Source organism: Haliaeetus leucocephalus, unplaced genomic scaffold, assembly GCF_000737465.1.
Source record: "Haliaeetus leucocephalus isolate CR32 unplaced genomic scaffold, Haliaeetus_leucocephalus-4.0 Scaffold0, whole genome shotgun sequence".
In the NCBI taxonomy this organism is placed as follows: Eukaryota; Metazoa; Chordata; class Aves; order Accipitriformes; family Accipitridae; genus Haliaeetus; species Haliaeetus leucocephalus.
This window is the reverse complement of record NW_010972436.1, coordinates 4,351,524-4,363,674: the sequence shown is the minus strand read 5'-3', so window position 1 is coordinate 4,363,674 and position 12,151 is coordinate 4,351,524. Positions and strand designations below refer to the sequence as shown.

The 12,151-nt window shown below is 40.1% G+C and overlaps 2 protein-coding genes across 2 annotated transcripts in view; one reads left to right on the top strand and one right to left on the bottom strand.

Moving 5' to 3' along the window:
- Positions 1-4,817, top strand: part of RBM48 (RNA binding motif protein 48) — a 5,141-nt gene extending 324 nt beyond the window's left edge. The window contains exons 2-5 of the mRNA XM_010571394.1: positions 1,498-1,688; positions 1,802-1,947; positions 2,804-3,336; positions 4,391-4,817. Coding sequence (XP_010569696.1) covers positions 1,498-1,688; positions 1,802-1,947; positions 2,804-3,336; positions 4,391-4,477 — 957 coding nt within the window. The 3' untranslated portion in view covers positions 4,478-4,817. The remainder of the gene's footprint in view (positions 1-1,497; positions 1,689-1,801; positions 1,948-2,803; positions 3,337-4,390) is intronic.
- The window catches only part of EFCAB1 (EF-hand calcium binding domain 1), a 7,594-nt gene continuing 170 nt past the window's right edge, over positions 4,728-12,151 (bottom strand). The window contains exons 2-6 of the mRNA XM_010571506.1: positions 11,849-12,004; positions 10,233-10,337; positions 8,513-8,664; positions 6,919-7,023; positions 4,728-4,919 (exon numbers count right to left, since the gene is read on the bottom strand). Coding sequence (XP_010569808.1) covers positions 4,869-4,919; positions 6,919-7,023; positions 8,513-8,664; positions 10,233-10,337; positions 11,849-12,004 — 569 coding nt within the window. The 3' untranslated portion in view covers positions 4,728-4,868. The remainder of the gene's footprint in view (positions 4,920-6,918; positions 7,024-8,512; positions 8,665-10,232; positions 10,338-11,848; positions 12,005-12,151) is intronic.

Sequence of the window (12,151 nt, the reverse complement as noted above, 5' to 3'; positions counted from 1 at the left end):
CGCGGCGCGGGTCCGCCGTCCTGGAGCGGGACCCGAGCGGGCCGGCCCCGGCTCCGGCTCCGGCGCGCCGCGTCCTCCGCGCTGGTGGGCGGCGCTGGAGCGGCCGCGGGGTTGTTGGCTCCTCGGGGGCAGGCAGCAAGGCTGGCGAGCTGCCTCCGTTCCTCCGGCTGCAGCTGTGTCGCCGCCTGGACTGCCGTCCGTGTTAGCGCTTTGTCCCCGTTCTGGGCGTTTCTCCGCTCCTCTTCTCTCCGTGCCGCCGACGTGCGGCGGGGCGCGGGCCGAGGCAGGCAGTCGGCGCCGGGAGGCACAGCTGGAGCTGGGTCTGGTAAATCTAGTAACTCCCACGTTGCGTTTTGTCAATTAATGGCTTAGAAACGCGTGTAGCACAAGTAGGCTAGTTCTGCGCAAAGTATAAAACCATGCGGTTGGGCGCGCGACACGGCTGAACTCGGCAGGACTCGCGTGCGGGGCCTTGCCTACTGCACAGCAGGAACCGCTCATTACAGCACCAAAAATGCTGCATTTGCTTTTTGTGGGGGCAGTTAACGTATAGCATGCTGTAATGGCACCTGCTAGGCCTGACCTGAGAAAGAGAGCAGGCAGGAGTAAGCTGCTATCACAGGAACAATTTATGTGACCTGTTTGCAGAGGCTGTTTGTTACGATAGCAGCTTGAAAGCTGGTTTCCTGAGTGGTTCCCTCTTTGTCCTCCACTTGTTTTTTGAGAAATATGTGTAACCCATGCAGTCTAAATGTGTTTGGTGTTTTGTTGTCTTGTTTTTTTTTTAACAAAGTCGGAATGAATTTCCTTTGATCTTACGCTTTAGCTACCTATTGTATGTAGTGAGCTGTCACAGAACTTTCCTTGGAGTCTGTGTTACGTGACAGTCGTTACACAAAAAGAGTGGTTTGTTTGTTTTATAACCTGCTGGGAGAAGACCTTGTTTCTCTCAGCATCTTACTTGTATCTGTCTGTCTTAAAAACATACACTCTTTGATCACTGTAGTGAGGAGACAGCTTTGCGCACACATCATCTGCCCCAAGGAATTGTGGTACCTTTTTTTTTTCCTCCCTGTGTTTCACCTGTGTGACCTCTCTGCCCGTGAACAAGACGGGTTTTTCGGTGGTTTTGTCTTTAGTTTGACAGTGCCTTATATTAACTGGGTACTAGTCAGTCTCGCGAGGAAATTGGCCAGAGACGTAAGAGATTTTACTCAGAAAATGGCAGCACTCTGACCTGGTGCAGAAGAGCCAACTCTAATTTGTGTTCTACTTTGAGTAAGAAGCTTGAGTTCAGTTCCTGCTCGGTGATGAAGATGTCCCAGATAATTGTGCACTTACTGCTCCTGCAAGAGTCCAAAGTCAAAACAGAGCACAGATGGATTTTCAGCATCCTGAGAAGATCTGAGGAACAACAGCAAACAGACAAAATTCCTTACTTTTGCAGTAAAGCAAGAATATGAACATTTTAGCATACTCTTTTTTTTTTTCCCCCAGGTTTATACTATCAACTTGGAATCTCGTTATTTACTAATACAAGGAGTTCCTGCGTTAGGCGTTATGAAGGAATTAATTGAACAATTTGCATTATATGGTGCCATTGAAGAATATCATGCTCTAGATGAATATCCAGCAGAGCAATTTACTGAAGTTTATCTGATAAAATTCCAAAAACTGCAATGTGCAAGGTATTAGACAGGGCAATATCTGCCTCTTGCAGTCTTAATATTTTAAACCTTCTTTATTTACAATCTGTTAAGTAACATCCTCAGTTTTGCCAATACAATTTAATTCCCTTCAGGGTGGCCAAGAAAAAAATGGATGAACGAAGTTTCTTTGGTAGTTTGCTGCATGTGTGCTATGCTCCAGAATTTGAAACAGTCCAAGAAACTCGGGAGAAGTTGCAGGACAGAAGAAAGTATATAGCAAAAGCAACAAATCAAAGAGGTTTGTAATTAAATTTACTACAGAATCTTAATATCTCATTTCAGTGGTGGGTGGGTTTTTGGTTAAGGAGCCCATTAAAGAAAATGCTTTATCTGTCTGTTTTAAAGATGCATTTCAAGTATGTTTGCAGCAGAACAGAGACATCTTTCAATATTTAGAGGGCTGTATCTCTTTCAAAGCAACTTCTCAGTTTTGGTTAGCACTAAAATAAAAAAATGCATAAACTTTAATAATGAGGTACCTCCTTCTCTTCTTTTCAAAATGTTATCAGAAGCTTCAAGCACTGGCAGGAAATTTTGGATCATCTTTTCACCCTTGTTCCTGCTTATTCAGGCATGCCCAGAGGGACAGTTTTGTCAGGAAGGTGACTATACCAGAACCTTCAACAACTGAAGGATGGGCAAGCTGAGAAATAAGCAAATTGCTGAGCACAGGCTTCTCCTTTCTTGTGCTTGTGTACTCTGATATCATTATTCATTGTATGAGGGTATTTTAAAGGAATAAAACCACTGATTTTTAACATGAAAAAACACCTGTTTTTTCAATGTTGCAAGACAGGTTATCCTTGAAATCATAACTGGAAGTAAAAATTTCTGATTTGCAACATCAGAAATATTTTCCTTGTGTTCTCAAAACTGCTGAAATACTTCCACTTGGGCATTCCTCACAAATCTGCAGAGGGACTAGGCTGAAAAGCTTCAGTTGAGAGGTGCCACTTAGGAAAAAAGAATCACAGAAAAGTCGCTGGGAATGAAATATCACTGGTATTACTTCTGTATTTGTATTAAATGTTTTTTCTTATGTGTTAGAACTAATAATGACATAATAGTGAAGCTACTTTTTTGTTGTTTTAAAGAGTGCTTTCTGTTAAAGAAAGTAGAGGGACCTAAGAAGACAGTCTCAAAGAACTCTGAGCGTGACTGTCCATGGAGTACATCAGGATCATGTGCAGCCAGTAACTGGGATCCATCCTGCTTTACAAGTTCTCACGGGGTATCCCACAACACAGGCTGTGCATCAGGGAATCATAATCAGAGCCTGTTGGCATTTCCCCAGTATGATAACAGTTGTGCTGAAACTTCTGGGTACTTTGGTCAAAACACATCCCTAACTCTAAGTGTACATCCAGGAGGACATACTCCACCAACTTCCTTAATGCAAAGAACGGTTCTGATTGATAATGGAGTTGATAGGTTCATGCCTCGTACAACTCACCTGCAGGAACGTAAGAGGAAGAGGGAAGAAGGTAACAAGTTTTCCCTCATTGGAACAAGTGTGGACAGTACTGAAGTTATTATTGGTCCACAGCTACCAGAAGTACCTAAAGTGGATATGGATGATGATTCACTGAATACTTCAGCTACATTAATTCGAAATAAACTGAAAGAGGTATGGATTCTGAAAGTTCTGATATTTTCATTTTCAAACATATATATTATGTGCTTGTTATCCATAAAAATAGAGACCCTAAAATAACTTAATTCATCATTTATTCAGTATTATCAATTTATTTGCCACTTAAAGCTAGCATTCTTACTATTTTTTATTAAATATTTTTATTAACACAGAATATTGCAGGCCATTCTACTCCATTCCTCTTACACTACACTTCAGAAAGTATAAATGTCAGTGCATGGTCCTAAATGATTTTTAGTAAACTACACTTGTTTTCCATGTGGCACTGTAACTTTGCAGGTAGTCCTGCTGACGCCAGTGTGGTACTTGTATCTGGTTTCTGATTGAAAGGGAGTAAAAAATAATAAAGTCAGAGTTCAATGTAATTTTGCTCCAACACTTGTTATGGCATTAAAAGATGTACAGAACCACACATTCTATGCCGAGAAGCATGCCTTAAGCTTTATAACCTTTTATGGAAGATATTAATCAGCAGGTCAAACACTCCTGATACAACTTTCCATTTAAATTAAGATACGAAAAAGCTCCCTTGACTATGACTAATTAGACTGATTTGGAAGAGCTTATCTCCAGTCAAACTGATAAATAAGCACCTCTTATATTAAATATATTTGTAAAATATGTGCCAAAGCACATGTTTTTCCTTCCCCTTCTCTCTTCTTGCTGGAATACCTGAGTTTAAAAAGCATACTAAACCTTACTTTGAAAACACCTCTGGTAGGGAGAGGGGTGCTAAGATATGTAACACTCTATCACTGAGTATCTGAAATCAGTTTCTGTGGTTAAAATACAAAAATGATACTGCTAACACTTTTATTTTCTAAATAAATTTTCTCTTATGTTTAATGCTGCATTTGGGGTTATGGTTTTTTTCCCTTCTGCAGGAAAATTCAATACAAGTGTGATTATAGTAATACATCCCTCCCAATACTCAAATGTTAGAGACATGGCCTTACTCTAAAACTAGCATAAAAAAGGAGTGGTTACAGTTTACTAAGATTTTTTTTTTTCCCCCTCCTCAATTTAGGTAGCAGATTCTGTTTCAAGAACTTCTGTGCAAAAGCCAGAGAGTAGCTCAGCCAAACCACTTGTAAAGCAGAGAAGAAGAATATAGATACTGCTGGCAGCATCTTCCAACAGTAATTTTTTTAAAGGATGTAGTTTAAAATACTTATTTTTTTTTTTATGTTAAAAATAAAACTATTTTATACTGTATTTCCAAGCAATTCCCTGTTAAAAATTGTGTCTATTTGTTTCCTGGAATGAACAAACCAGTATAATAATATTGTTGCATCTTGTTCTGTGTACCTTGTACTACAACATATTTAATAACTCATTGAAGAACTGTATTTAGGTAGAGTAACAGAAGTAAATTCTATTTATTCAGTACCTTTTACAGTAAAGGAATACTGAAACTTAGTAACAGTTTCAAGTTGCTCCTACTTTTACTATACCATGAAGAACGGTGAAGGAAAAAACCTCTTACAGCAGTATTCCACTGGGAGTTACAGTTTACGAGCTTCCTGGAAAGTCTTCTGTTCAAACGCCATACTGCTCTGTTTAAAAAAAAAAAAATTAATTTTCACTTAACTGAAGGAGTTAAATTTAATTGGAAAAGGTGCTAAACTGAAATGTGTAAGCAGTGACAGTCCTCACACTTAGGCTACCTCTTGCTTTTTAGCTTAGAAAAGGTAAATTCCATAGTGTTAATGATGTCATCACTGAGAGACCAGTGAGAACACTCAGAAGTTGTAAGTGAAGGGGAAACTCAAATTGTAACTGCTCAGCAGTGGTAATGTGTGACCAAGGAATGATCTGGCATGGAGGGTGAGAAGGCCTAGCTGCAGAATGAGTTAGACCGGCTGGAACCAGGAACAGCAGAGACTGAGATCACTTAATGTAAAGGAGTGAAATTTCCCTTGGTGATGAGAGAAGTATCTGCAGCACTGTGTTGTAATAGTCCTGGATCGAGCACTCAGGGGCCACCTTTGGGCAGCAGAACTGGAGCTGGGAGGATGAACCCAACACTGGGCTAAGGTGCCCCACGCTGACGCTCACAGGATTGGTGCTGGTGCAAGCATATACAAGGAATCGGCTTGTGGTGCATGTTTGCAGACTCCTTGTAGAACCGCTTATGGTGGTAGGATTTTATCCAATAAGTTCATTACATTTTTTAAAAATATATTGAAGTACAAATGAGTGTTTAATTTGTGTCAAGGGGTACAATTAAAGTTCCCCAACATAACCCCACTAGGCAATCTAGTAATTTATAGGTTTTCTTCATGTTAAGCTCATAGCTGAAATTATTGCTTTTAGGACTTGAAAGTACATGTAAATAGAGTTCTCTTTTAACAGTGAAACTAGAGACCTAGTAAAAAGGCAACAGTTGGGTAGGGTACAGAACAGACCGCACAAATACTGTAAGCAAGAAACAAGCTGAGTTTGCAACCTCTTGCCATGATTAGCCTGAATTGTATATCTGGTTTATCACCAACACTGACAGAAAGCAAGTCATTTTTCTATGCTGATGAGTGAACATAAATCTGTTCAGAAACTTTTTAAAGCCTTTCCACTGGTGTAAAAAACAGAGTACTTACCTGGGTTCTCCCAAACCCTTGAAAGTCTTTTGAGAGCCTGTCAGGAGAAGTCTGGCATTTTGGAAACAGCTGCTTTCCAGCTGATGTGATGTAATACAGCCTGCAATCATGGCTACAAGACCCTTTCTTGTCCTCCAGCCTACCAGGTAGGTGAGCTGGCAGGAAGTGTAGGTTTCCAGCAAATGAAAACTTGCTGTGTTCTCAGCAGTCTTACACAAGTTTTCTGTTTCTAGGAATCGCTGCATGAATTTCAGCTTTCAGTATTTTAAAATGACACACAGTTCAAATAGAATAGTGATTACTAGATCAGAAAAAAAAAATTATTCTTTATTATAGAGCAGAAATGCTCTCCACAGTTGAACTTAACACTGAGGAAATGAGCATGTTCTAAATTACCATCTTAAAAAAAATAAAAATCTGAATTGAATTAGATGTATTGCTAATAAATAAAGCCCAGTTAGATGTAATTAAAAAACACCAGTGCCACACTCTGAAATGAAGAACACTCTCAAGGTATTTTTTTCAGAAAACTAGCAGCCTCTCCCAAAAGGGGCTGTAAGTGAGGTGATGGCAGTGTTGCCAGTGGCACTGAAGAAAGAAAAATAAAAGTTGTATTCTTGGAGAGCTTTCGGATAAACAATTCAACAGAACGGTCTCATTTTCTTAGTCTGAGAGGATGCTCATTGAGGATGATTCATTATATTGCTGACCCAGGACAGACAAACATTGAGTAACGGTGTGGTCTCATTCTCTGGTACCAGCATTTAACTGTATAAGGAAACATTGGTGCTGTGAAAGGTAGATGGGAACTCAGCATATGCATATCTCACAACTGAAGCATTTATCAATTGACTTCAGCAGGCCCCATGTAATGACAGTTAATACCATAATATGTGCATCTCCTCACCAATAGTATAGCAAGTACTGCACATTTTTTTTAAACTCAAGGTTGATATACCTTTATGTCTGGCAAACACGGTCCAAAGGCTTCTAACAGAAGATTTTCATCTCTGACTGCTTTTTCAAAGTCCATAAAAGAAAGCTTGCCATCATGATCATAGTCCTACAAAAGGAAGGGAACTCTTCAGCAAAGGATGATGACTTGTAGTAATTGTATTTTTGTTTAACAGGTGTTTTATTGACATGGATCCTATTCTTAGTTTGATTGTATGCAAAAATCCTTTTATTTGGGCCATCAGTCCCTGCTCAGACAAGATCTGTATCATTTGCCTCTACCTAAGGCAGACAGTTGAGCTTGCTCCACCTTTTATATCTCATACGGCTTTGCTAACAGAATTCCAGAAAAGGCAAAACTAACATGGGAAGAGGCTGAGCTGAGAATTGCATGGACAAATGTCAAGCGCAGTTGCACTGGACGTATGCTTGGTCACAATGCCATGGTACCTACAGGCAAATTGCTCAAAGAGTAATTTTTTCTTCTTTGAGTGATGGACTCCACAAATGCATTTTTGGATATCTAACAGTCATTTAGTTATTTGAGATGGGCAGCAATATCCTACTCAGACAACTGCTCAGCAGCCAAATGAGATCTGGACATTCTTCAAACATGTACCAGAGCTTTATTAAGTTCTCGTGGAAAAGCTGAAACAGGATTATGTACATGGTTAGTTTATAATATGTTCTTATATATATGAAGATTCATTATGTCTAGAGAATAGTGCTTGTGCTTGGACTAGCATAGCCCACTTATCAACTGCCCAGAACATGAAGGTGTTCATTTTGGATGCAACCTGCAGGAAAGCTGTGCAGGTAGGTGCTCTGAAGATGAACAAATTAGTAAGTCATAGCTTGCCTTCTGTGTAAGGCTAGATTCAGCATTGTCAAGAACTAAGGGTAAGATGGGCTTTTCAGCTGAAGGTGTGCAAAAGAGGTGGGTTTGAAAAATAGAAAAGTCAGGGTTAAATAAAAGGAGCTGAGATTCAAGACCTGGTTTTAAGTGAGATTTTTTTGACCACCACCAGAGGAGGGGGGGTTGTATTTCTTGATTTGATGAAAATGTTGAAACACAGTCCCTGGCTGATCTGGATACCCTAGATTAATCACAGTAAGACAAGTTTTACCTTAATAACCTTGAGGTTACTATTCTAATAGAATATATAAATTGGATAAAGACATTTCATGATCAACTGATAAAACACAAATGTACTTAATAATAAAGCTACTGCAGATGCCCAACACTGGAATAAATGCAGCTTACGCTTTTGAATTTTCCACTTCCGACTGGGCTTTTGTTTTGACTGGGCATGCACATGTGTGTATGCACACAAACACAGGCTAGTTCATACATAAAGTTTATAACTCATAATAAACTAACAGTTTCATGTGAGGATACTGGACTGGGACTCATTAGATCTGGATTATATTTCTGGCTTTATTAGGAGACTTGTTTATCTCATGTATATAATTAACTCCGTGGCTCAGAATCCCACTGTAAATCAGACACAGTACTTTGTTACCTCATAGGAATGTTCTAAGCTTCAGTTAATGAATGTTTGAAAGACATTGAAGTATCACAATGAGTAAGTACTTGCCATTTTCTTCAGTGCTATGTCTACCAAGTCCTTAATTCCCTCATCAGGATCTTCTTCTGATGGTTGTTTGAGAAGGCTGTTTTTCAGCATTTGGAACATTTCCTCTCTCGAAATGTATCCATCACCATTCAGGTCGTAAACCTCAAAACAGTCTTTTTGAAAGATAAATCAATTTAAAGTTCACACAAACTATATCACACACCATTAAAGCTGTCTGTTACCTATAGACAGAAAATGTGAATTGTATGTTGTACAGCATATCAATTGAGCCACATTTATCGTGTATATTTATACATGAAATAGATGTATCATATTTTGATACACATACTAGTCAATTATTGCCTATTTACCCTTCATAGTTAAAATCTATTTCTGCTCAAATAAATAATCTTCAGTTCACAGAAACCATACTAACTCACAGATCTTAACTTCTCTAGAATTGTCCATTTAGAATATAAACAAGGTTCTGGTTTAGAAGCCCAATTTCCCATGGTGGGGACCCGCTGTCTATATCAGAAGGACTTTGCACCTACAAAACATCCTCATTATTTTGGAAGCTGGGTTCAAAAAGTAAAGGAGAAGGAAGAATGAGCTGTACTAGCGTGGAAAAGACAACTGAAGTATCCCTTAATGCAAAGAGAATATCCCTGTAACAGAGTACATTACAAGTATAAGTATCTGCCTAATTCCTCCTACAATTATTTCTACCTTCCTGGAATCAGAAATCTATGACCATAATAAACTTTACTATCCTTCACAAAACCTATTTAAACAAACGAACAAAACTCTTCAGTTTTGGAACACAAGAGGTGGGTTTTTTTCTTGACAAAGACTATGTCTACAGTGAAAAACTGTACTGGCATACACTTAGGACAGACAACACTGTATCACTACGCACTAGTATATTCTATAGTGCGTACAGCAGGGCTGCGTATTTTACTGCTTGTAGTTGTACTGACATACTGAATTACATCCTGGGCACACATCCTAGTGCTGTGACACCCCAGGCTGCTTTCCAGATGGATTTATATAGTGCATTAGGGATGGTTGATGCTGCAACCTAGAGACTATGGAAACAACATGCTGTCATTCTCCTTTTTCTATTACACTTTTTTCCTCCACATGCCCTATTTTATTTTTCTTCTGCTTCTTAAAATTCTAGAGTTTTTGCTATTTTTTCTCCCCTATCTTTCGCCATCATTACTGTGAAGGTTGTCATGACCATCTTACAAGCAGACTCAGTTTTTCAATCTATGCTTCCAAGCTGAAGAACTGCTGGAATTGATGCAACGGCTGCTGTGCCCCCCATTGTGCCAGTAAATGAATGTTGGCACAGGTCTTGGCTAGCTTGAGACTGTGTTATTTAGCCAAAATCACCCTTCAGCTACATCTGCTTCTTTCTAATTTTGTGTGTGAATACAAAAAGATACATTCTGTCAAAACTGTATACTGCAGAACAAGCTTCAGTTCAAATGCTAGTTCTTGTAAGCAATAAAATAAGGTGGCAGCTATGATAACGGCAGTTTACACAGAAAAACCTCTGTCTCAGAGAAGCCATTTCAGAGCTCAGTTTCATTGCATTGAACTATACAGAAGAAAACTCTTCAATTACCAAATACTTTATAAAAGTAACTACTAAATTATAACAAAAGCAACATGTAATTTAATAGCCGTGAATTCAATGATTACTACTAAATACTAGCATACAGATAAATCTTACATTTAATCCTTTCTTCCAATGTCCCCCGAAGAAATACTGATAAGCCTTCCACCCATTCCACCACACTGATGCAGCTATCGTTGTCTCTATCAAAAGTGCGGAACACTGGGAAGTGTATTAGATACATTTTAAATTTATTTAAGAGGGAAAAACAAAGGAATATGTTCTTAAATTCAATGAAAATGTAAACCCGTATTTTTTCTGAAGATGCTTCTCTGCTTTCACCAAGGTATGATTACCCTTCTTGAATCTTTCTAAGATGTAACAATGAAGGGGATTTCAGCCCTAAGTTTACTGATCTTCCACTCCAGAATCCTGCTGGGATAAGGTGTTTTATTCAATCTGTTGCTTTCCCGACTTAAGCAACTACAGGAAGTATGCTTCCATGCAGATGTAAACCAAATAAACCAATATCCCTTACGCTAAGGCATATTTGCATACAGAAGAAGATTTTAATTACTAGGATTTGTCTCAGAAAATCTTGGAGAAAGTAATCCTAGAAACAATACATTAATATTTCAAATATACAAAGAAAAAAACCTTCTCCTTCTTTCAGGTACCAAAATCTTTTTTCTTCTCCCTTCCCTGAAATAAACTTTCAATCTTGCAGCTTCACTATTGATACAGCCTGTAATACAGTACTTCAAATCCAAGATACACTTCAAAGCATTAAATAACATCTTTAATAATTCATATTTTAAAATGTTAATTAGTAAGTTGGCTACAGGAACACCTCTACATGCAGAGCCAAGCATTTTGGAATTGGAAAACAACAGGTTTGCTTTTGCAAAGTGAAATCAGCCCCCTTGTATGTAAGCATTAAATAATTTTTAAGATTGTGTCCGTGTAAGGTACCTTCCAAGACACACGTGACCTGTTGCACAAAACGGCAACAAGTTTTTATTTTATGGCATTGAAATACCCCTCCTGCTAGAGAACAGGAGAAAGTTGAACCAAGGGGTGGCTCTTGGCAGCAGCCCGAGACTGAAAAGAACGGCAGACTCGCGCCTCCTCGACACCTGTACATCAGAGATCATTCATGTGACTGTCACAGCAACTGCAAATGTGGCCCTCATGTTATGAACCCGTGAAAGCCCTGTATATTCAAGGGGTTATTTGGCCCATTACTCTCATCTCCCTGTATTGTCTGCCTAGTCCCTTCGGTGCTGTTCACACCGCCTCTGTTCCACAAGTCACCCATTCAAACAGAACGCCTTTCTGGGACCTTCAAGCCAGAGGCAAAGCTGTCCACCAGCAGCAGGGACTGCAGCTCCCGGTGGAAGGAACTACCGGAGAAAAGAGAAATATGACGCCATGCTGCCCTCTTCTGTCACGACACTACAGTGACTGGGATAGACGCTGCCACAGGACAGCAGTACAACTGCCTCTGGCGGGTCACCCTCGTACAAGAGCACGAGCTGTCATGAACTGGTGGGAAAACGATTCCGCATAAAGGAAAAATAAAAAACCCCAACCCCGTACTCAGCAGCTCCCGAGCGTAACCCTCCCTTCGCTGTCCTTACCGGGATGAGACGGCCCTATTTTGCCTAGGCGTGCTCATCAGGTCAACAGCGTAAAACTAAAACCTTAAATCTTTTCAGACCCATCAGTCTCACCTCTGTCCATGATCATGTCATCCGTCATGCCGAACGCGCTGTGCAGGGTGTCTCTGAACATGTTACGGTCAAAGCCAGCTGCAGCAAAGCGGCTGCTGGACTCGGCCACCAGCGTGTCGAACAGCTTGATCAGACATTCCACTTCGCCTTTATTAACTGCCCAGTCGAAACACAAGGGAACACGTCCCTTAGGCTGCTAAAAAGACAGGGCAGGCACAGGGAAGCTACGGGGCCCGCACCCCTGGGGCGTTCCGCGTTCAACCCGCGTCCCACGCCCCTCCGCCCCGTACCGCCGGCGCTAAG